Source organism: Nanorana parkeri, unplaced genomic scaffold (assembly GCF_000935625.1).
Source record: "Nanorana parkeri isolate BGI_ZX_2015 unplaced genomic scaffold, ASM93562v1 scaffold1925, whole genome shotgun sequence".
Taxonomy (NCBI): Eukaryota; Metazoa; Chordata; class Amphibia; order Anura; family Dicroglossidae; genus Nanorana; species Nanorana parkeri.
The window spans coordinates 149,462-174,756 of record NW_017308193.1 but is presented as its reverse complement, the minus strand read 5'-3'; the positions used below and the strand labels follow the sequence as shown (position 1 = coordinate 174,756).

The following is a 25,295-nucleotide window of genomic DNA, read 5'->3' as shown; positions in this document are numbered from 1 at the left end:
ACACAAAGCTTAATCGCCATGAACATATACAGTATATATATACACATATTTTACAACCATATCTACAGCCCGATATGTCAAAACAGGAGAAGAATGCCACTCATTAGTTACAGGTATTCAACGATTGGAGGGCTGTGAGTGGAAGACTGGGTGGAAGTGGATGACATGTGATGCCACTTCTCTATACTCAAGTATCCCTCATACCCTGGGTATTGAAGCTTTGATGCACAATTTAAATCAATACTCTGACTATGATGATGATTTGAAATACTTCATTAGAGAAGCAGTTTATTTCTTGCTGACCCATCATTTTTTTATGTTTGATGGCCAGTATTATCTGCAGAGATGCGGCGCATCTATGGGCGCAAAATGTGCGGCCACCTACGCCAACCTATACATGGGTTGGTGGGAAGAGCGTAACATCTTTGCAGATAAGAATCCATTTCGTGATCAGATCCATTTTTTTGCTCGATATATTGATGATCTCGTGTTTATTGTGGATCAGGATCTCAATGTAGAATCATGGCTGCAATATGTGTACAACAATGGATTAAATCTGAAGTTTACTGTAGAAGAACACATTTTAGAAATGAATTATTTGGATCTGATCTTGATAGGGAGGGTAGAGGAAGGCAACATATGGGTCCGTTCTTTTCGGAAACCCATTTCCAGGAATACCTTAGTTGCCATTCAGGTCATCTAAAAAGGGCTATACCCAAGGGACAATTTACCCGCATGAAACGAAACTGTTCAGACAAAGACAACTTTTTTAAAGAGTCCAAAGACTTGGAAATAGGCCTCTTAGATAGGGGCTACTCTCAATCCCTAGCAAGTTCAGAATATGAAAGTGTACGTGATGTTCCTAGATATAATGTACTTAGCGATGTACCCAAGAGGATAGGGAAAATTAGGGATAGGAGGGTTACCCCTGGAGAAGAGAAGGGTAAGAATCCCCCCTTAGTATTCTTGTTATAGTCAACAATTTGAAGATGTTAAAAAGATTGTTAAGAGGTACTTACCTATTCTTCATGGGGATACAGATCTTAGAGATATACTAGATACAGGTGTATGTTTTGTAGCAAGGAAAGCACCTACTATAGGCAATATGATTTCCCCCAGTCTTTTTAGAAGTAAGAGAGGACCCAGCATGAATTGGTTAAGAACAACAGGTCTATACAGATGTAATGCAGCCCGATGTTCAAGCTGCAGTATTTTGGGTGATAATCATCTCGTGACTTCTTATTCAAATGGGACAACATTTAAAATGAACCAGCTAGTCAATTGTCAGACCCGATTTGTTATATATATAATTTCTTGTACCATCTGTCACAAACAGTATATAGGTAAGACCACAAGACGACTGTGTGACCGCATGAGAGATCATTTATCCAATATTTGAACCTATAAGAATACTAATGTAGCTAAACATTTTTGTCACTATCATAATAGTAATATTAAAAGTATGAAGGTATAGATTGTAGAAAGAGTTGATACACCTTTAAGAGGAGGAGATCGAGCTACCCTTTTGTCAAAAAGGGAAATTTTTTGGAAATATCAAGTTATTGTGTAGGGTGGAGTTTTTTGAACACATTTAAGTGAGATTCTGGTCTGTATTTGTTACCTCTATGAATAAGCCTTCGGGTGAAACATGTGAGAGGTTGTAGTTGGTTGGGGGTGTGCAGTGCTGGCATTTGCTGCTTTATACACTTTTTCACTGATATACTGGATTTGCTGTGAATTTTAATAAAATCTGCAGTATTGGAATTCTCTGGATAGTGCGGTCTGTTCGTATACTGCTGCATTCTAAGGTGGAGATGCACCTATTGGACCGGCACCTGATGGTGGCTAAGGAATTGGAGCGGTGAGATTTCCTTTGGCTCTACATTTTGCATAGGTGACCACATCATTTGTAACTGGGAAGATCAAGAACTGATCACATTCTGGTTGTTTGGAACCAAATGACCAAAACTGTAGAAGCCATCTACCACATTAGCATTGTTAGCTTCAGTATGTTACTGGCTCTTACATGCTGGGTAAAAAAGGCATGTTTTTTTTCTGCATTTCTTTTGTTTTGCTGCCAATGGAATCATTTTGGTAAATGCATACTATACATATACATACTAGTACAGGAATAATATACATTTACATATTTGTGTTTTACCTACCTTAGACACAAGGCTTGCTCTATAGGCTGCAAGGGCTTTTAAATATTCTTTTTTAGCAGCTTCAGTTTTCCTTTTATATACCTAAAAAAAGAACAATATTATGTCACTAATGCGTTTAGTCTTAAAAATAGGGAAAAGCCAACATCAATTCAAAAGATAATGCAAAATACATGTTTCTGCATGGTGAAAACAGACATAATGATGCTGATTTGCTAAAGATGTTGATATTTAAAAAAAAATGTGCGAATATTCAATTGTACAATCATCAGCAAATAATTGGATGTTTAAAGTAATCAAGAATTTGTTTTTCACGTAACATTGGATATTTTAAGTTTTACATACTTTTTTTCAGCAAAGATTTACTCATTTTCTTTAGTAAATCAGTCTCCTTGTATGCAGATTTGATACTCTCCTACCATTTAGGATCCTGTCCTACGCTCAACATATACAGATACTTTCTGCCTCAGGACCCATTAGTGGTAAATGCATATTTTGCACACACAAATGGAATCAGGGCCGCTGCTAGGATTTTTGCCTACACAGGCAAAGTTGCATTTTTCTACTATCATTCTACTTACTCTTCTTTATTGACACCCCTAATGTTCTTTATCAGCACACTAGATTGGGAGAGGGTTTGGAAGGGCTGGGAACAATCTAGGTGCTGTTGTAAAAGGGAATACCAAGTTAAATTCAGTTACTTACAATGGTTGCATTAAAAACATATATATATTAATTATTTACTGTAAATATGCCCGACATTAGCTTTACCCTTTAAAAACTGAAATAAAAAAAATGTATTTATAAAATTTTATGTGTTCAATCTATTGCCTAAACAGCTGGTACAGCAGCTTTCGCCAGCTATGAGGACTGACGAGGAGGAGATCTATAGGGTCATAAGGACATTGGGGGACCTATGTTCAATCTAGTCATATATAAAATATGTTTAGGTTTTCTAAATTTCAGTTATATTTAGATACATTACAGGACCTGGCTGCTATGTGAAGCAGAGGGATTTATTTTCTGTTGGCACTCAGAAGAGTGTTGTTTAACTCATACCTAAATCTGCATACTATAGCTATAAATTGCACAAAGCATTAGAAATGTACACAAACTGCTCCTCAAAAAAGTCTGCAATATGTAGAAGATATTTTAGATCACATAGAATTATATATTATCTCTACAATGTAGTCAATACACTAAGGATCAATAATGGAAACGTTAAACAATGCACATTGAAAGAATATTGTGAAATTACTGCACATTCACATTAGTCTGTGAAATATGTACGGGTTATACTATTACAAAAGCTCATAAAAAAAAAATCAGCCAGACAAGTACAAAACTAGAGCTATCCTTTGATAATTCAACCAGTTCTGTGAATGAGTGTGATTATGTTTTCACTGACTTCCTGCCTGTAGAAGTCTGGCCCTTGCTAAGTATTTTTTTGTGCCATTCAACAAAGACCCAGTTGTTGCACACCGCTACAAATAGGCTTGATTAATCACCATCATTAAATCATAACAGGGGAAGTCTGGTGGAGAGCAGATGTCCTAAAAACTTGTACACAAAGCCTTCATGTAACATTAGCAGACTCTAAATAATAATTTAAAAAACATCATAGCCTTGCAATTACAAGGTATAATCAGACCACAATTCTAATGATGAGAATGGCTAAATGTGAATACCTTAAATGCTACTTGATATCTTTTTTTTTTTTGCCACTACAAATTAGAAATGTCATAAAAATTGTATATAGTGTAAAAAAGGTACTATGCAGTTATTCTATTTTAATAATGCTTTAGATTAAGTCAGGGCCGTCTTTTATACTGATTGGGCCCTGGGCAAACAATTTCTTGGGCCCCCCCCCCCCCCCCCTAACAGCAGCATACAGAAGAGGTGGGGGCAACACTATGTGATGCCGAACTCATAGTCAACAGAATGGTGCTGCAAGGGTTGCTGCCTTTTCTTCAAGCGAATCCCGAACAGTCTAACACCACACTGCAACATTTTTTAGAATAAACAAAAGAGAACGAGGAGAGAGGGAGGAGAGACAGACATGGGAGAGAACGAGGAGAGACAGCCAGGGGAGAGAGCAGGGAGAGACAGCAAGGGGAGAGAGAAGAGAATGAGGCGAGACAGCCAGGAGAGAGAGTGAAGAGAGACAGCCAGGGGAGAGAGAGAAAAGAGACAACCAGGGAGGAGAGCCAGGGGAGAGAGCAGGGAGAGACAGCCAGAATAGAGTGAGAAGAGACAGCCAGGAGAAAGATTGAGGAAAGACAGCCAGGAGAGAGAGCGAGAAGAGACAGGCGGGAGAGAGAGAAGAAGAGGAGAGGAAGCCAGGAGAGAGAGCTAGGGGAGAGAGCAAATAGAGACAGTTAGGAGAGAGAGCGAGGAGAGACAGACAGGAGAGAAAGAGGAGAGGCCGAGAGGAGAGAGGCAGGAGCGACAGCCAGGGAATAGAGTGAGAGACAGCCAGGAGAAAGAGCAATGAGAGACAGACAGGATATTCAATATCCTGGTGGGAAGCTGTGCGGAGTCTCAGGAGGACTATACGAGATCTCAGGAGGGCTGTGTACGGGGTCTCAGACGGGCTGTGCAGGTATCGGTATCGGTGCAGTAGCATCCCTAGTGAATTATAAACGTGCAATGCATTTTATAGACCAACTACACATGCAATCTAATAATAATCTACATGTGAAATAAATATATAAGTATGCAGAATCACCCTATGGTGAATAAATACAATATATAGTGAAAAAATACCTAATATGTATTTATTCACCATAGGGTGATTCTGCGTATTTATATATTTCTGTATTTACTTCACATGTAGATTATCATTAGATTGCACATGTAGTTGATCTCTATTGCGCAGGGCATGTTTATAATTCACGTTTTTTAGGTGTTATATACAGTTTTTTAGCATGGCAGCTTAGGGGTTTGTTGTTCCATAGCACAGATCCTGTTTGTAATATTATCTATAGGTGCATCCCTAGTATTGAGAGTACAGGAAGCTTTGCTGCAGCCATACATAGAACTTGATAATGACATTTTCTTTAAAAACTCTAAATCCTGCTTCAGCAGCATAGATTGAACTAGAGAAGCAATGTCAGGAACCTGCTCTGCATATGTATGTGTTGCACACAGTATATGTATCTGTTGCATACATAAACTGTGGCATATTTGGGCACTTACTTGGTGTGAAGGTCCAGAGAGGGGAGGCAGGAGGGGACACAGTGGGGGTGACATCTCAGGGCACGGTGTGGGCTCCCAGCAGGGCCCCAGACAACACAGGAGAGCAGAGTACGGAGAGCGGGAGGCGGGGCCGAGTTGATAGTGGGCGGAGCCCAGAGCCACGTCTATGCTGCTGTATGTAGCCTCCTGTCTGTAGAGCACCGATGCTGTGTACACAGACAGGGGGCAGGGCTGATGCAAGCTCCATTGCCTACACAGGTGAGGCTGCCAGCCCTGCATGTGTTTATCTTATGTGGGCTGAAGGGGCAGCTGCTTTGGGCCTACAACAATGATTGGGCCCTGGGCGACTGCCCCTTTTGCCCTGCGTTAAAGACGGCCCTGGATTAAGTACATTTACAAATGCAAATTATATTTACTCGTATGTATCTCTTTCATCAGATGTGTCAGCAAAGTAGCCTTTCTCTTCTTATGAAAATTGCATATGTTCATTAATGCTAGGGATGTCCCGATACCGATGCTAGCATCGGAATCGGGCCCGATACAAGGCATTTTGACAAGTACTTGTCAAAATGCCCCGGGGCATATGTAGTTGTACTATGGATCATTTAACCCATTCATGTTAGCAGTGCAGAATTGTATATCTATTGCTGCAGTGCATTATATTTGTACACATGTCCCGTACACTGCAGTAATAGATTTACAAAGATCCCCTGCTAACATGAATGGGTTAAATGATCTGTAGTACAACTACATGTTATGTACTATGGATCATGATTTAACCGATGCATGTTAGCAGGGGATAATTGTAACTCTATTGCTGCAGTGTACAGGACATATGTACTGCGGATCATGTGTACAGGACATATGTACTGCGGATCATGATTTAACCCATTCATGTTAGCAGGGCAGAATTGTGAGCGCCTCCCACAAGCTGAGCACCGAGATGCGATGAAGCGATCCTGCCCAGCGCCGACTACGAGAGGGACCGCGTGAGGCAACAGGGATCGGAGTGAAACTGTGAGTGAGGGAAGCTGGGACGGGGCTGGCTGTAAATCTATTGCTATAATGTACTGGACGTTTGTAATGTATATGTAGTACATATATACAGCACACACCTCCGCTACACTCCAGCAATAGAGTTACAATTCTCCGCTGCTAACATGAATATGTTAAATCATGATCCATAGTAGAGAACATGTAGTTGTATTATGGATCATTTAAAGTTCCTGTCCCTTTAAGAAAAAGTATTGGTAATTGGTATCGGCAAGTACATGAGGGGAAGTACTTGTACTTGGGCCTGAAAAAGTGGCATCGGGACATCCCTAATTAATGCTTTTGAAAAATGAACCCTTGCAGGGGGGGCTACCCCCGCACTGCAAGGGTTAACTGCTTGTTTTGGTCTAGGGGCTAAAATAAGAAAATTATTCTCGCCTGATCCTACGGGCTCATTCACACTGTAAATCGGCCAACACGTACAGCTCCGTGCAGGGCCGTATTGGGTAGCTCCCGAAAAGGAGAGGTGCTACGTGTGATTAGTACGCAGACCCCGTCCTTCTCTATGGGACTACGCAGCTGCACACGCCCCTATGCTCACCAGCCCTGCACGTCTGTGCGGGTGAGCGTACTCGTACGCTGACAGGATGGATCCTGTCTGCGTCAGAGCAAGGAAACACGCACCCATACGGCCCTGCACTTGTGAGCGTACGGCCGCATACTCCCATAGAGAAGGATGGGGGTTGCATACTAAATCACACGCAGCACCTGTCCTTCCCGGGAGCTGCCAGATATGGCCTTGCACGCAGCTGTACGTGCCGGCTGATTGTCGTGTGAATGAGGCCTAAGTCCAGATTGGCTGCTAGACCAGTGCACACAGCAGATTCTCCTGTTGTCTAAGGACCCATGATGTCATCACGTCTAATGCAGCTGCATTAGACAAGAGCACGCCGAGGGACATTAAACTGCCAGATCAGAGGGGTCACCTCTGCAGGACTGAGGATCAGGTGAGTAGATTTTCTTTTTTTAGTACCTAGACCAAAATGAGCAGTTAACGCCTGTGGGGTAGCCCCACTGCAAGGATTTATTTTTAGATTGCGTTAGTAAAATGTGTTTACTTTTAAGTGGGTATCAGGTTTTGCAGCTCATTCAAATTGTAGGGCATTGTAGTTGAAAGGGGAACCTGTGCTGATATGGGTGCTAACAATCAGCTTTCATTCATATTGTTTAACCCTTTCACTGCCGGCGACGTAAAGCTTATGGCCGTGTCAGCAAGCCTTATGTCAGTGGCTTTCACCCTTCTGTTATAAGCTCACGAGACCCACTTGTCAGGATGGACGAGCGGGAAAAGAGGAGCTGCAGCTGTCATCAGGATGGCAGAGCGGCTCTGTGATCTGTGCGAGGCCGAGCAGAGGATCTGTAAATATCTGCAATATTTACCAATTCTCTGTGTGCAGAACAAACACTGGGGTGAACGCTGTAAACAACTGGAGACACATAGTACTGTGTGTTCCCGTTTATGAATGAACAGGAAGCGAGTTTCTGAATGGGTAGAAGCAGCTCAGTACAAAAGCTTCTACCGATTCATAACTGGTTGATAGTACAAAGACCTCCCATTCATTCAAAAACTGGAGATAGTAAATATTTAGTGAGTGCTTTCCATTCATTCAGAACAGAGGCTCCAGAAAAAAAAGAGGTTGAGCACGATGTGTACTCAATTTCTTTTTCAAAGGGGAAATGTCAGGGGTCTGTTTAGACCACTGATAGTTCCCTGAAGCCCCCCCAACAGTAAAAATAAATAAAAATAAATAACCCATCCTCACACAGACATATTATACATGTCCAACAGTGTGCACCATATTGTGGTGTACGCCATGCACATGTGCTGCTGTGCATTGATAAAACGCACCACAGTGCTTGATTTTATTTCTTTTTAAAATAACATTAATTTATCTGTGTGGTAGCACATGACAATACGTTACGATGCATTGCCATGCATTGTGATCAGTGCTGCAATTGAATGTACGCCTGCATCATTTTATCACATCACACACACAAACCCAGTGCGCAATCAATTTTTAACATACGTTGCTTATTTACAGTTTTGTGTTCCTTCATTTTTTTTTTACAGTTTTGCAAAAAGACGCAATCTAAATTTTCAAATATTTGTTATTAACTCAATACAGTTTTATCTTTTAGATTTAGTTGTAAAAGTATTTTTTGCAATTGTAATTATACTGATTTTATGTGCTTTTATCAATTTATTTGTGTATTTTATTGGTTTAATATTAATTTGATAAACATTTGCAAAATGATTACAGCACCTACAAAATTAGTAGCACCATCTTTTTTTATTCTACCGGGCCTGTGCTTTCAGAAAATATATGGTTTAGGGGGTCTTTTACAAACTTTAAAAGCGGCAGTTGAAAAAAAAAAAAAGGAATAAATTGCAAAAATAGTGTGGCCAGCTAAGGTTTAAAAGCGCTCTGCAGGGCTTGGCAGCAAAATGGTTAAACCTTTTTTCCCAAAAGAAAACAAAATGTGCTAGAATTGCTTAAAAATTTTAGCTTTAATTTGTTTTTCACTTAAAATCCATGCAAATCTACGCTGTCCACCCTCTCTACAAGGTGACAACATTGCAAAGCAAACTGTCATCATGTTAAAGAAAGTGGAAAGTTAACTGACCTAGTGGCAGGATCTTATAAATCTATTTTACTAGGGGGCTCAGAAAAACTTAACAATAACCACAGTTAGCCTACACAATATATCAGATCAGATATGCATTATGTTTCTACTATACAGTAAATTCACTTTCTACAGCAATATCTGCTAATCTAATGGCCTTGTTGTTTTGTGGGGGCTTCTGACGTCGCCCATGTGCATAGGAATGTACAAGGGTTACAATAAAATTATAAGATCAGAGATAATCATATAATCCTGGACCAGCAGAATAAAAAAAAAAAAAAAATATATATAAAAGGTGGTTTAGGGTTTACTGTAGCAGCTGTCAAATTAAAGGAAGAGTTTTACTATTATTAGCCATGAAAGCTACTTTTCAAAATTATTTATACAGGTAACCCCCCAGTTTGCACCGTTTCAAAATAACACCCTTTTCAGGTGGTCATGCGACCACCATTGAAACCACTGCTGAGTTTGCGCTGTCAAGCATATCCTTCCTCTGCATACCTCAGCCACGGAAATATACGCAGAGGACCTCTCTGATGGCTCGGGAAGGGGCTCTTCTAAGTGAGATAACTGTAGACACTTACAGACTCTGAGGCACACAGAGGTACACTTGGAGATATGGAGGTGCTTAGAGCCGCACTGGGGACACAGGGGCACACTTGGAGGTGTGCTGGTGGCACAGGGATAGACATGGAGATAGTGTACACAGGCACATAGAGACATGCTGGTGGCACAGGGGTACACTTAGACATATGGCGGTTCTTCAGTGGCTGTCTCCTCTCATTCTCTCTCCATTTTCTGAACATTAAACTTAGTTTGCTGATGCATACTGTGTTGTGTGATTATTTTATACTGTGTATAATACTGTTTAGCATTCATAACATTAATTTCAAAGCTTTAACTATAATTTCATGTATGCTATTTTTGAGAGAGGCCTTGAACGTTCTCACATTATATTGTAGGTTTCAATTTACATCGGTTTCTGTGTTCAACTATTCCTTCCTGGTATAAATTGAGGGCTACCGGTACTATTAACATCGATATTCCACTATACCTGTTTTTGCTCTTCTCCAAGGCCATCCCACATAGAAGCCACAATTTTCGACACTTCGCCAAAAGTAGCATTGGGGTTTTGACCTTTGATTGCTGCTTGGGTGTCCCTAAAAAAGAGAGCATATGCAGACACTGGCTTCTGGGGTTCATTGGGGTCTTTCTTTTTCTTCTTCTTTGGGGTCTTGGGTTTCTTTCCAGAATCTGGAGCGGCTCTTTTTTCACCAATAGTCTAATGGTTAAATAAATAAATAAATGAATAAAACAATCATTCATTGGACTTAAATTCATATTTCCAATTTAAATAGCATGTTAAATTCTATTTGCTTCTTTTTTTTCTCCAAACCCATTGTGTCTCCTAAATTATACCTTACAATGTGGAATTGTTGTCTGTCTTTTAAAAGCTATTAGCAAGAAAAAACTTTGGGTTCGGTTACACCATGAGTTTGACCTGAACCCATTGTTCACGGTACTATTAAACTGTACATGCCCATAGCAACTATTTACCAGTAATGCACTTTCTGGCCTCTAAACTTTAGTTAGGTGGTTTAGAAAGGCCAATCATGGGGGGTTTCTTATGTGCCAGCCCTCCTCCCTATACAAGTCAGGTTCCCAGCAGTATTTGTTTAGTGTTTAAGAGGAGGCATGGAGTAGTTATGGAAAGATCACACACTGCAGGGAAAGCTAGGTGCTAATTGCTGAAAAGGTCTACCTATATTTGCATGGAGTCACTAACACATGAACACTGTGTTGTAAGTGGCATACCAGATCAACGAGATGTTTTGGAGTGTTTCCAGGTAGAGTTAGATGCTGGTGCTAATTACTGAAAATGTCAGTCTATATTTCCATTGAGTCACTGGCATACTATCATTGCGATATACAATAGTTAGATGCTGATAATGAAAACATCCATATTTACATTGAGTCATAGACACATTGGGGGGGGATTTATCAAAACTGGAGCAGACAGAATTCCATGGCAAACAATCAGCTTCTCTCTTCAGTTTGTTCAGTTAAGATTTGAAAATGAAACAGAGAAGCGGATTGGTTGCCATGCACTGCTGCTCCAGACTTTGTCTGCTCCAGTTTTGATAAGTTACCCTCACTGTATTTTGCACACTTCCAGGGAATTGCACCATTTTTGTGTATAAACAACTTCATTGCTTTGGCTGCTGCCCCCCCCCCCATTTTCTTTTTTCTTCTGGAGGGTCTTTTTCTTCACATTTTCATGTGTCTTTTTAGTTAGGTTTTTAAAAAAATGGGGAAACAAGGTTTAGCTCTTAGTGAGAGTTTTTTTTAGGAATCTGTATGCACTTACTAGCATATTTTGGGGCTTTTTCTGTGAAATAAATACACTGTAATGTTGATTTCTTCATTACAAAATGGCTGATGGCAAATTGGCCTAATCAAACTGTTTAAACACGTAGATACTACAATATTTTGGGGGATATTTTTCAGCAATTACACTCTGTTAATTACTTTATTTTGGTGGGGGTTCTGTTCAAAATGGGGCTAGGTACAAGTGATTAAATAATGTGCACATAGGTACTACAATATTTTGGGAGCTTTTTTCTAAGAAATAATTATACTCTGTTGATTTCTAGATTATAATCTGGTTAGTGGGGGTTCTGTTAAAAATATAGTGTATGTGATTAAATACTGTGCACGCAGGCAATATATAAAATATATATATATTTTTTTTCCTGCAAACAAATTACACTCTAATATTGATTTCTTGATTTTTAAATGGCTAGTGAGTATCCTAATAAAAACTGGGCCTAGTACATATGATTAAACACTGTGCATGTAGGCACTACAATATTTTGAGAGGTGTTATATTGAAATAAATACTAGCTCTTTTCTTTTAATTAAAGGATTCCTGGTTTGAGCCCTCTTAACAAAGCAGCCTAGGTAAAGTGTTTAAAGACTGTGCACATACTGAGTACAGTATGTTATGGGCTTTTTACAATGAAATACATACACTATAAAGCAATTTATTTAAATAAAAGCTGGCTAGTTTGAGTCGTGTTGATGAAGAGGCCTAGTCAAAGTGTGACAGTTTGAACACTGTGTGTGCACTCACTGCAATGTTTTGGTAGCTTTTTTTTTCAAATAGAATATAATCTAATGATAAGGTTTTTATTTTATAAATAGCTGGCTTGTGTGGGTCCCGTTGAAAACAGAACCTATTAAAAGTTATTTTATTAAAAGACAGGCCCTTAAAAAGACAAACATATTCTAATGATTCCATGCACAGTCTTTTATTAGGAACTAAACACTACGGTTTTTTTTATTTCTTGATTATACACCTGCTGGTTGTCTTCCTAACAAACTGCCTACACATAACATTTTATGAAATTACTAAACATTTTTTCAATAATTTTTCAGTGAAATAATACACTCCAATTTATATTTTTTCAATAAAAACTGCCTGGTATCTCCCTTTTAAACTGCGGCCTACTAAGGCTACTTACGAAGTGGGCATAAAGTCTATCCCATATTTTTCAATTTTTACATTTTAATTTCAATGTTTTATATAAACCTGGCTGGTTTCCCCCTTATGATCTTGTTAAACATGCTTACATAATGTGAAGTGAGGCTGCACAATATTTTTGGCTATTGTCCCTAAAATAATCAACTAAGTTTTATTTATAATCTGTAATTCATTTGTTTTTTTCTATATCATTGTAATTATTGTTTCTATTTAACTTCTAGTTTTTACCTTTGTGTTAAGTAGACCGCAGTTGCTACTTGTCAAGAGCTGCCTTTATTGTCCCAGCACAGCACATAATTTGAATCCACCCACCAAAGAAATGAAAAACACTGCACCACAAAACAATGCACACTATCAACCCAAGCTATTATAATACAACTTCTCACAATTCACTTTGCTGCATTTAAGGCCCTCTCTGACATGATATTCAAAGAAGGGTAGGCTAGGATCTCTAGCACATGCTGGGCCACATCTAGATAGTGGTTCGGCCTGGACACCCAATAGTTCATAATTGTTTCTTTGTTTCTACGGAAGCCATGCAACAAGTATTTTCAGTCAGAGGTTAGTAATTGTAGCCTGCATTACAATTTTCCATTCAAAAGATGTGTCACATAAAATTAGTTTTTTGGTTATAGCAGGGACCATAGTTTGCCTACACACGGATTATTGTTGTATTTGGTTCCATGGATCTCAGCAGTCCAGTTGCGTTATGAAAGCAAATACCATCTTGAAGCCAAAAAGCTGGTGTGCCTCTCCACCCCTTGCAACCCCAAAATCTCTAATATTTTTTATTTATTAGTTTTCAATAGAGTGGGAAATAATGAAAATTTATGTTAGGTGTTTATTTCTCTGTCACACCAGGAGAAGAACCATAAAGAAATAAGAAATTTGAACCCTTCCCCACTCTGCTAACAAATTTGTTTTTGCCTGTGGCCCCTTTGGAGAGATTTCCCATAATTTCCTATCATGACTGGAAGGGAGCTGAAGTCTCCCCAATAGGAACACTGACTTAAAAACTAGCCGAGGAACTACCTTTTCCATATCCTGTCTAAAACAAAATGTTTTAACACCATTTGGCTTGAAAATAATAAAAAGTATGTAGTTCACAATAAACTATTCATTAAAATGTGTTAAAATTTCAAATACACACCCTGCTTGTATCATCTGCATCCTCTTCATTGATGGAGCTGGAAGGAGATGGTGTTGCAGACTTGCTGGCTGGTGGAGAGGGTGAAGTATGAGAAATGGTAGGTGCACCAATGTTTAGTCCTAACTGGGCACTGAGCTGGGACTGGTTTATGGTAGTCAGCTGACTTGCAGACATCATTCCTGCCCGTGCCACATCAGACATATGTACCAGAGATCTCATAATTAATGAGTGGTCCTGCCGATATTGTGACATCTGAGCTTGCCTTTGATCCTAAGAAAGGACAGATAAAGTGTTATATGATAAATGTAAATTGCTAAAATAAAAATCCACATTACATAATCATAAATGTAGTATGCACTAAACAGATATCTTGTTTAAAGAAGCACTTCAAGCAGAAAAAATTAACACTTGCCATGGGGATACCCCCACTCATTTTTCTATAGGGGACCGAATAAAGAAGATATACTCACCCGAACCTCAATCCTGCGGTCTGGCAGTCAGATGGGACCAAGGATCAGGCGAGTATTTATTTTTTATTTTAGACCCAGACCCTAAACCAAAATGAGCAGTTAACTCTTGCAGGGCAAGGGTGACGACTGCAAGGTCAATTTGTATTTTTTCTGGAGTTGCTCTTTACATTTTTTAATCCAACACAGTTAAAAGGATTCCTATTTCACCTTTTAAATAAAGTCAATTAGCCCAAACATTGTTTTGACTCAGGTTTGCAGCAAGATATTTACTGTGGAATTCCTGTCCACTGGATGTATTGATCTGCTTAGACAACGATGAAGAAGTCCTTGTGGACCCTTAACAGTTCATGTAGAGAGCAAGTGCAATATCTCACAGCAGGGAACCTTACCCTATATGATGTCATTAACATAAAAAATGTTAGAATACGTTATAAGGGCAGCATTTAATAAGTACTGTACCTTAATAGAACAATAATATCAAGTGGAGTGTGGAATATACCCCTCTAAGAAATCAACAAATGTATCATGGAATCCTGCTTTCTTATGAATGTAAATGTCTTTGTTATTGGACTAAGTATAGGCCCCAATAATATTTTAGTAAAAGATCCAAAACCCCTTTACTAGTTCAACATACAGTTGACAAATTGTAAGTATCAGATTAGCAAACTAAAATCCACTCTACCAAACTACAGGTGTAGCAGATCTGCAGCACTTAAGTATTACCTCTACTATTGAAAGTTACCATGTTACTACAATTCTACAGTATTGGATAGTCTTTTCCAAGAACCTCCACTCTTCCATTCATTCCTGCCTTACCATGGACTGTACCATGAAAAATGTACTACCATCCCTCTACCCCTTTTCAACGCACAGCTTTTGAAATGTTGGAATGGATCCAATATGGACCTATCATCAGCAAAGTAGCAGATACTTTAAGATGATTTACCAAAGGGGTAGAAAATGTTCCCACAATAAATTGTGTGAAGATTCACTTCAATTATCTAATCATGTGAAAAGCCATGTTTACTTATTCCGTCTGCACATGACTGGACAATTGAAGTGAATATTTACGCAATTTATTGTATGAGCATTCTTAGCTAATAATACCTGCCACAAGGCAGCCATACCTGAATATGGGCATGTTTTACTAGGAGACAGCTGCACCACTTGTATTAAAAACAGTTCTTGCTAGTGGTACTAATCTTACAGTTTAGAAAGCACAAATAAATATTACTAAAGTATCCCAAGTAATTACTTTTCAACAAATTGGTGGTGATATTTGTAAAATATATCTGAATCCCTTTATATAGAAATATTTTTTTATACAACAATTACATTTAGAAGATAAGAATGAAGTTAAACAAAATCTTATGAGGGGAATACTCAATAACTATTTTAACTTTAAAGCAGCAAAGTTAAAATAATTATTTGTTTACTGTAGAATATATTCAAAGACAAGTGTGAAAAATAATTTCCTAACCAGCAATCTAGTACATTAAGTAAATAAAAAGGTCAGCATATTTTTCAAATATGTTAACAATGCTAAAAAAAGGTGGTTTTAGATAGAATGCCTACATTAAAATGTCCTTCTATTTGGATTGTAGCATAACCATATAACTTACAACAAAATCTTTTAAATCTAATTTTAACACTACACAAAAAGAGTTGTGATATAAAAACAGAACTCCAAATACATTAAAATCAGTATGCATTGTCACTTACACCAGCACATTGTACAGTTAAAAAGTAACTATATAGGCATAATACAAACAGGTTCTATAAGAGATACCACAGATAGGTGAAATATGTGCTATCTTTTTAGCAGCTGGGAAAGCAATTTCTATGTAAACTCAACAACAGAGATAAGCATGTGTTCAGTTAGTGAACTAACTGGTCTACAAAACTGCATTGATAAATAAAAAGCAGGTCAACAGAACAGATTAAACAAGGCAGGAGATGGCAGGTAGCATAGCAACAGGGGAAGCAGAAGTAACAATCATGAGCAGGCCCATGGTTCCTGGGGCCCAGCTCTGACCCCAATTCAAGAATGCTTGTTTCATTCTCACTCATTAGGTGAATGGAACCATTGGCATGGTGTATATCATCAGAAAAGACACTTTGTCAACTTTGTTTTTATTAGGCTTTTTCAATTCAAGTATTTTATCGCTAATGAGTTCCCATTGAGGAAGTTTCTATATACACTGAAAGGATGCTACTACAAAAGTAGAACATTTATATTTATCATTAGTTTAAAGTGTAATTTCAAAAAGGGAAAGGATAGGGAAGGTAAAAACAAAAAACGGTGCATTGTCCACTATCCTTTATGTTGTATAAAAAGTGAATAATAGAGAAATAGTGGTTATATATTCTAGGGACTATTTTAGTCTATTTTAGGGACTATTATATATATAGTCCCTAAAATAGGCACACAAGAAAAAAAACATGAATCGTTTTGCTTAAAGAAGTTAGAACTGAGGGTCACATATTTTCCAGTATATTGTTTAACATTATGATTATCAGTTCCTGAAATTTGTAAATGTTTGGGAATGTTCAGAAACAAGGTTTATACATCCTACTGCTAAACACCTTGATTATACATTTATCTTGTGCTAACATAGTCGTATTTAATTCTTTAATTGAAGTTCCCAAAAGGGTAGATATTGGGTCTAATTTATGAAAGAACATAAACATAGGGCAGGGATAATTTCGCTACACTTGTATTGTGGTTGTGAATTAGCAAATTGTACACAGACGTTCAATGTAGTCCTAGTCTGCCATACATGTTGAACATCTAAATAACACATGTAGAGCCAAAGGAAATCTCACCGCTCCAATTCCTTAGCCACCATCAGGACTCCCCAGGTGCTGTTCCAATAGGTGCATCTCCACCTTGGAATGTAGTAGTATACGAAACAGACCGCACTATCCAGAGAATTCCAATACTTCAGACTTTATTGAAATTCAAAGCAAATCCAGTATAACAGTGAAAAAAGTGTATAAAGCAACAAATGCCAGCACTGCACACCCCCAACCAACGACTTCTCACATGTTTCACCCGTAGGCTTATTCATAGAGGAAATATGAATAAGCCTACGGGTGAAACATGAGAGGTTGTAGTTGGTTGGGGGTGTTCAGTGCTGGCATTTGTTGCTTTATACACTTTTATTCACTGTTATACTGGATTTGCTGTGAATATCAATAAAGTCTGAAGTATTGGAATTTTCTGGATAGTGCGGCCTGTTCGTGGTATTAAGAAATACTCATGGAAACTTTTTAATAGACAGTGACTTTAATGTAAAAAAAAAATATAAAAAAAAATCTGTGATCAGAAATCAGAAAGAGCAGCAAACCTTTTCATTGAGCAAATAAGGCAGCATGCACTATGGCTTTTTTAAATTCCTTTTTATGATAGGAGTACACACTTCCTACAAGAAATTCTGTGATGATGACACTTTCAAGCCCACAACACTACCCCATGTTGACCATGTGTTTATATGTTTAGGATTCTAGTTTTAAAAAATTAACTGTGCAAAGGTATCAGAATTTGTGAAAAAGCCATGGATATTAGGTTATGTTTCTGTTATGTTTTTAATATGTGCAAAATGTCACTTTCTAATATACAAGTTGTCTTTCACCAGGCATGTAACATTCCCTAACATTCAATTCTAAGACCAGAAGAGAATAATAATATGAGGGAGACCTCTGCACTGGCCTGTGAGTGATGAAAACATGCACTGGTAACCACAGAACAATGACTGGATTTTACAGGGTAAAATGCAGAACTATAGGATAAAATAGTGGAGGAACCCGCTGGAAAGCCTAGTTAACGCCAACAGCTGTTCAGGAGGGATAGAGGAACAGCAACAGGGAAATTTTGCTATGCTAGGATTATTTAAAGCAGAACTCCAGAATAAAATAGTTTTTTACAATGTGCAGGGCAACAAATATTTAACTATAATAAAGGTGTATGCTACCGCTAGAATCAATGCCCTTTGTTCATATTTTGCGGTTCTGTCTTCAGTTTGTTTAGTTAAGATTTGAAAATGAAAGAGAGAAGCTGATTGGTTGTCATGCACAGCTGCTCCAGTTTTTTTTTATAAATTCCCCTTTTTGTATTATATATATTATACACACACACACACCAGTCCGGGGGTCACACTCTTTACCAGTATGGTGCTTAAAATCATTTTGGTACAGGTCACTTCTAGATGGTATTTTTTCTGACCAAGTATGTTATGTATGGCCTATCATTTATCCTGCTCCTGAAAAGCTTAAATTATTCATGAAGCAATAGTGAAATAAAAATAGCACAACACATACTAGTTGATTAAAGGAATGATATTCCATTTTTAATTTTAAGTATTAAATTCTAACCAAATTTCAAGGTGATTAAGACATTAATTACTTGTAAATTCTAATTGCTCATCTTCAGGCTATTGAACATTCAGTAATTCTATCCAGACTGATAAAACAGTTAAGATTTTGTTTCGCTTTGCATACAAAAAATATTAAAAACTTGGATTTTTAATGAATGACAGATTCAGCAGAAGAATATATTTTACCAAAAAGAAATAAGATTGCATCTACTGAGCATACAAATGTTGTTGCAGAACACTTTGATTTACATGGCAGACTATGAGGAGAAGTAGAGCAAGACTTGAGAAATCAGATGTGGCATGTGCTAATTTATTTGGCTCAACTAAATTTAAAAGTCAAAGCTATAAATTGATTTGATGTAAAATAAAATGACACTTGCATAGGAACTTAACAGGAGGTAATAAAATGCCAATTTTCCCAAAATGCTCTGTAATGACTGCAGAAAGAACAGCTTATACAAGTCTTTCCTATCTTCTATTTGCTTTTTACAGATGAGCTTAATGTACAGTTTACATACCGGTCTTAAAATGACAGTGTATAGGACTTAATTGTATTGTATCATAAACAGAATATATATAAATGATCATAACAGATGAGCATAACTTAATGCCATTTATAGATTTATGTGTTTACATGGTTCTTTCATTTCCTTTTTCTGCCCACTATCCTAAATGAGGAATAAACCTCTAGTTTTGGGATTGGTAATAGGATGAGACAAGAAGATACCTTCTATCTGAGTGCCCATTCACACCATCACTTCCTGGTGCTTTGCATTGAATGCTCCAACGTAATTTGTGTTGCATCAAGACAGCTCATTAATTTTAATAGCTATCTAATGCACCAAAATGCCATCATCCACCATTATTAGCAATGCAGCATACCTACAGGTGCTTTGGGAAAGTGTTGGGGTTCCACCACACAACAGACCGGTAAGTGAACGTAAAACTGAAGAAAGATCAGGTCCCCTCCCCTGCCAGACCGGGCTGTGCTGTGTGGTAGAGCTGTGCAAATCTTAGGAGTGGATAAATACAACAACAAATCCTTTTGGCAGCTAAAAAAGCTATTGAATATTCTATCTGTGTATTTAGTGGTGTGCCTGGACTTTAACTTTATGAAGATTCTACTCTACTTGGTTCAGTTTTGTTTCCTTTTGGCCCACCTCACCATAACCTGTCCGCTTATATTTTCTGAATTATGAAATCATTAGCTAAGGTGAAGCACTGCTAAATTCCACCATCTTCAAATCAAGTGCAATTAAAATTACACTTTATTTTCCTTGCACAATTGGGTATTTACCAAAGTGAACAGCCTATTTGCCTTTAGTAAATTGACCCCATTAGGAGCCTATGCACACCAAAATTTAACCTAAAACATAAGTCAGCAGAGTTCCATCGACTTGCAAATTCAACCACCGTTGCGGTACTTTTTTAAAAATGTTTTGCCAATCCTTACTTTAATTAACACGTCCTGAGTGGAAAAACATTGATGTATTTTTTTTAAATTCCCTTCTGTTATGCAGTGATTACATCTGTTTTTGTTGCATTACCTTACATTGCACTGAAAAAAGTAGAGCTTGCTCTTTTTTTCATTGCACTGCACGTCAACTGGGTAGAGCATTGTAAACTGGTCCCGTGCACACACATACATTTTTCAGGTTAACTTCCATTGCCATCTGTTGCCATCCTTTGAAAAACGTATGCTGATGGATTCAGTGTGAACTGGCCCTTATTCCACAAATTATCCCAATAGTAACATTGCAGAGTTCACTTTATATACATCTAAACTAAAGGAAACCTTTCCTAAGAGATTCCAGAAGCGATGACTGCCATTGCTGCTTCTTATTCTAAAAATTATAGTTTCCTGGATATTTACCCTCTTGCTTCAGTACTTTATGTCCTTCATCTGGAACAAGCATGTGATGTTCAATTTTCACTGAGGGCTTGTTTACACCAGATGCAGTGCATTCCAGCCTGATTCTGGCCAGAACGCACTGCATCACATTGCGGCCGGCTCACTTTTTTGTGGGGCAAGAGGGGGCGTGGCAGTGAATGGCCGCACAGGATCGCAAGGCACATTATGCCTGCTGTCCAGTGCGGTGCAATCAAAATGCTGCAAGCACTATCTCGTGGGGCCGATCGATTGCCATTCACTTCAATGGTCCGCCACGCCCCCTCCTGCCCCACAAAAAAGTGAGGCGGCTGCAATGTGATGCAGTGTGTGCTGGCCAGAATCAGGCCGGAACACACTGCATCTGGTGTGAACGAGGCCTTATACAGTTCTACAAGTAGAAAAGAGCTGGAAAGTGGCAATATGCATCTGTAGTGGTTTAAACCTGAATCATAGTAACAAATGTTTTTTTAAATGTTATACCTGAACTCCAATAAACCTGGCTACTTAAATTGTACATAGACCTCAGCCATGAACATCTCCTATTTGCTACCTTTTTGCTCTGTTAACTAAACCCATGTCTTGTGTACACTTTGTTATCTCAAGGAGTCTAATTAGCCCTCCTAGCTCCCATCTTGGACAACAGAATAATTAGCATCATAGTTGTAGAGACAGGGAAGAGGAAGTGTATGCATTGCATATTATATATTGCCCTAATATACACTTTAAGCGAATTACAAAGTGCTGCAATATTTCAGTTGAATAGTGGAGATATTTCACTCATACAGTACTAATGACATAATATCTACAGTTCCACTTTAATCATCATCTTTGTAATGAACATTTAGGTATATTGGTACTGGAGTACAAGCAGAAACAGCTTACCATTTAAGTGCTTGTAAAGAGCAGTTTATTAACTTTGCATGTATGGATATTAATGTTTAATAGGATGATAACTCACTACTTTATTTGAGCACACTGTTAAAATAAGGATTAGGCTCTTATGTAATACAGAATACATATCTAAAAACAGACCTTGGAGTCAGAGGTAGGCCACTCTTGTGTTTCCTATGTAAGCAACAGCCGTGGCCATGGCCTTGAAAGCTAGGTAATATAAGCAGAAAAGCCATTCTACTCATTTTTTACTTTACAGGTGTGATCTCAGAAAAACAAAGAGGATATGATAAGGAGAACTTATCTGAGTTATTACTGACTGTCTCAAGCGGGGTTTAATTTGAGAACAAACTGCTTTAAGTTGTAAGATGCTACAGAATCTTCACTTTAGTAAATACGATTTGATGCGATTACCAGAATGCATATTATATGCTGCACAACTTGTATTAACTATGCCGATGTGATGTACAGTATTAAGATAAAATAACAAGTACAGAACATTAACATTCAGGAGAATTACTGAGGCCTAAATGTTATATATGTACTGAGAATAATTTTATGTGCATAAATTCTATTGAACAAATTTCTTTTTTTTTAAATCCTATTCCAGCTATTTTGTAGCTTTGCCATACATTTTTGAAGGTATGCAGTTGTGCTGCATGTAATTTCTCTAACATCTTTCAATCTCTGACTGAATTTGAAAAAAAAAAAAAAACTTCTGGCTGCTGCTTGATGTTAATCCAGATATTCTGTAGAAGAAAAGCCATGAACAAAAGGCACAGCCTTACATTAGATGAATGATTACAGCCTTCAAAATGTAGTTGTTCTCTAGCTGTTAACCATAGTAATAAACATCTTCATAAAAATAATAAGTGCTTGTTTTAATAGAATGTTCCACGCATTAAACACATTAATGACCCATGAAATAACGGTTTTATCTGCAACACATTTGGCAACATTGGCTCTACACTGTATTAATTGAAAATGCACTCATGTTAGCTAAATATAAGGTCATAAAGAGAAAAGATAAATATATATGTAAATGCTTAAAATATACTGTATAAATATCTGCACAAAAATAGATGCCTGCAAAACTTAGCCTGTTTATTTAACATTCTATGCACTGTCTTACTTTACAAAGTCTAGTACCAATGCACATTACATGGGTCAAGAAAAAAGAAATGATCAAATGACATGTAATCATTATATGTATATATATACACAGGTGAAACTCGAATAATTAGAATATCATGCAAAAGTAATTGCAGTAAGTGCTGCAATTATATATATATTTTATTAAATGCTTTATTTTACATGAACAGAGGAATGTGAATGAGAATAGGTGAATTAAATGTCAATACAATTTTATTATGTGATCGTCACATCCTGTATTGCTACTATTATTGTCAAAATGCCAAGATTCCAACATAAATAATGCAGTAGTAGAATCGAGATTCTAATTTGTATATATGTCCAACTTCTAATTGATGAAATGAAAGGTAAAATCCACTTCCTATTTCAGTTCAAGCAGGTGCTTGTCATGCAAAGCTTCTTCCGATTTGATAACAAGCTGCCCTCGGCTCCGCCCACCCAGCGTTAGTAAATGTGAAGCTAAGCAACCGTATCTTGCCCCCTTCTAGATTCCACATAATGGAAATAGAAAATCCATTTGGAGATGTTCATTCCTTCATAAGGACTTTGATGAGGGGCAGAGATACGGGGGTACAGCAAGTACATTACACCAAAGACCAAAAGGGTTATACGTAGGAATGCTTAGATACCAGTTCAGATACTAGGGTTGCAGCTGGTACCTAGCTCTGTCACTCCACCACTGTCCTGAAAGCATTAGTCTGTATTGTTTTAGAAAAAACTGTCACATGACAAACAAAAATGTATCAATACTTGTATCTGTGGGTACTTGTACAAGTATCAGTACTTGTAAAAAATGGTATTGGTGCATCCCTAATATATATTTTAAAAAAATCAAACATTAAAACAAAGATACACAAATCCCAGGAGCTCCGTATGCTCCTTACAAATGACAGCTGCCTCCTAACTTTTAAATTTTTCTCTAGTCTAGTCTTGGAGCTGGAAAAGTATCTGTACATGTACTTGTACCGAGCATGGTACTTGGTATCTGAGCATGCCTAGTTATAACCACTTGGTAGAAAATTTAGTTGACTGTCAAGGACAATACATCTTAATACAAGTTCATTTTGTGTGACAACAAGCTTGTTGAAAGAGACAAAACAACAAATCTGAACGAGACAAAAAATTAATCTGAAAGAGTAGAGACCTAGGTCAACCAAGCAGCAACCATTTTTCATTGTTCTAAATACTGTAAATTAATAAATGCTGAAACTCAAATGGCTGGTGTGGATTACTGCATTTTGCACATCACTATAGCATAAGACTATACATTGTAAAAATCAGGACAGTACAAATAAGAACATTCAGGAAATTGGTATTCATGGATAAGAGAAAAAAGGAGATGAAAAAACTAACTATTACTATTACTAACTATTACATCAGCTAATACATCTCAAGTTCAATAACCCTACAAACGTATGTATTTTTATGGGTAGAGAGTTACCCAAAAAGTGAAGATTTATGAAACTGATCAAATTATTTAATTCGTCCTCTTCTATGAAGGTACTCTTGGTAAAGCGAAAAAAAAGCAAAAAGTCAGATAGATGGACTAATTACTTTTAATGAGACATTAAAATCCAGCCATGATTAGGATGTAGTAATGACAGCCTTTCATTTTACTCAATCTGAATGGATAATTGTAATAGCTCCACACTATACTTTAACCTCTGTGCATGCTGTTTACTGCTATACTTGCAGTTAATGCAAATTGCAACAGCTGTTCTTTATGAACAACATTGAATAACTGAGGAATGGTGTATCTGGAAAATGTAAATATAATAGGTGTTGTGTAATTATCTAACATGAATCCAGTGAAATGTGAACACCTTTTACACAATTATCTGCAACATCTAAGAATATTTAACAAACTCCGGTGTTTTACAGTAGTTGTAGAAGTTTACTGAATTTAAATGTTATTACTGTACCATTACCATAAAAAGGTCCATGATTGTAAAATGGAAACAGATCTGCTGTGTATTTCATGGGTAGTATACAGAGATCCAAATATTAACTAGTTTGTCTTTCAAGTCTACGTAACCTCAGCTATGGATATGCATCCAAAAAAATCTAGAGAGATAAGTTATATTCAAACGTACAGTGCAAAATTTTAAAGTCAGCACTGAAAGTAACATCCTACATCTCTATTTCTTTATTGGAAGACAATAACGATTTTTGATCCTACTTTGTTTTAAGTCCTGAGGGGCTCTCATTGTCGCTAAGTGTGTGTGTGTGTGTGTGTGATTATATATATATAACATACATATACACACACATATACATATATACAGACACACACACACACACACACAGTTACATGTACTAACTATACACAGTATAGTTAGTACATGTATTTACAAACAGGAATACATTAAGAGCCCATTCACACAAAAATTGGAAGGAAATCACAAGTCAATGTAAGGTCCATTGACTTGCAATTGAATCTTTCAATTTCCTTGCGATTAATTTTTCAATGGATGCCAATGAAAGGGCACAAATAAGTAATGGGTATGAATGGGGCTTGTTCACACCGGATCCACTTCATTATGCTGTGCTGAAAAACAGTACTGCATGTTCTACTCTTTTTTTAGTGCAATGTAACGCAATGGAATGGAGTGGTGTGAACTAGCCCTATTCACACTCATTCATTTCTTTCTGTGCCCTTCCATTAAAATACGTTCTCCTTTTCCTTGCTAATTGCAGTAAGAAAAGGTAAAATGTGAAGAGTAAAAATTTGGTAATTAAAACGTGTATGATTATGTATGCAATCAAAAATAAATACACATATA

The 25,295-nt window shown here is 37.5% G+C and overlaps 1 protein-coding gene across 3 annotated transcripts in view; it reads right to left on the bottom strand.

Moving 5' to 3' along the window:
• Positions 1-25,295, bottom strand: part of TOX3 (TOX high mobility group box family member 3) — a 145,083-nt gene that overhangs the window by 5,127 nt on the left and 114,661 nt on the right. For all 3 annotated transcript variants that reach the window (XM_018572073.1, XM_018572071.1, XM_018572072.1), the window contains 3 exons: positions 13,733-14,002; positions 10,093-10,320; positions 2,166-2,246 (listed from right to left, as the gene is read on the bottom strand). In XM_018572073.1, coding sequence (XP_018427575.1) covers positions 2,166-2,246; positions 10,093-10,320; positions 13,733-14,002 — 579 coding nt within the window. The remainder of the gene's footprint in view (positions 1-2,165; positions 2,247-10,092; positions 10,321-13,732; positions 14,003-25,295) is intronic.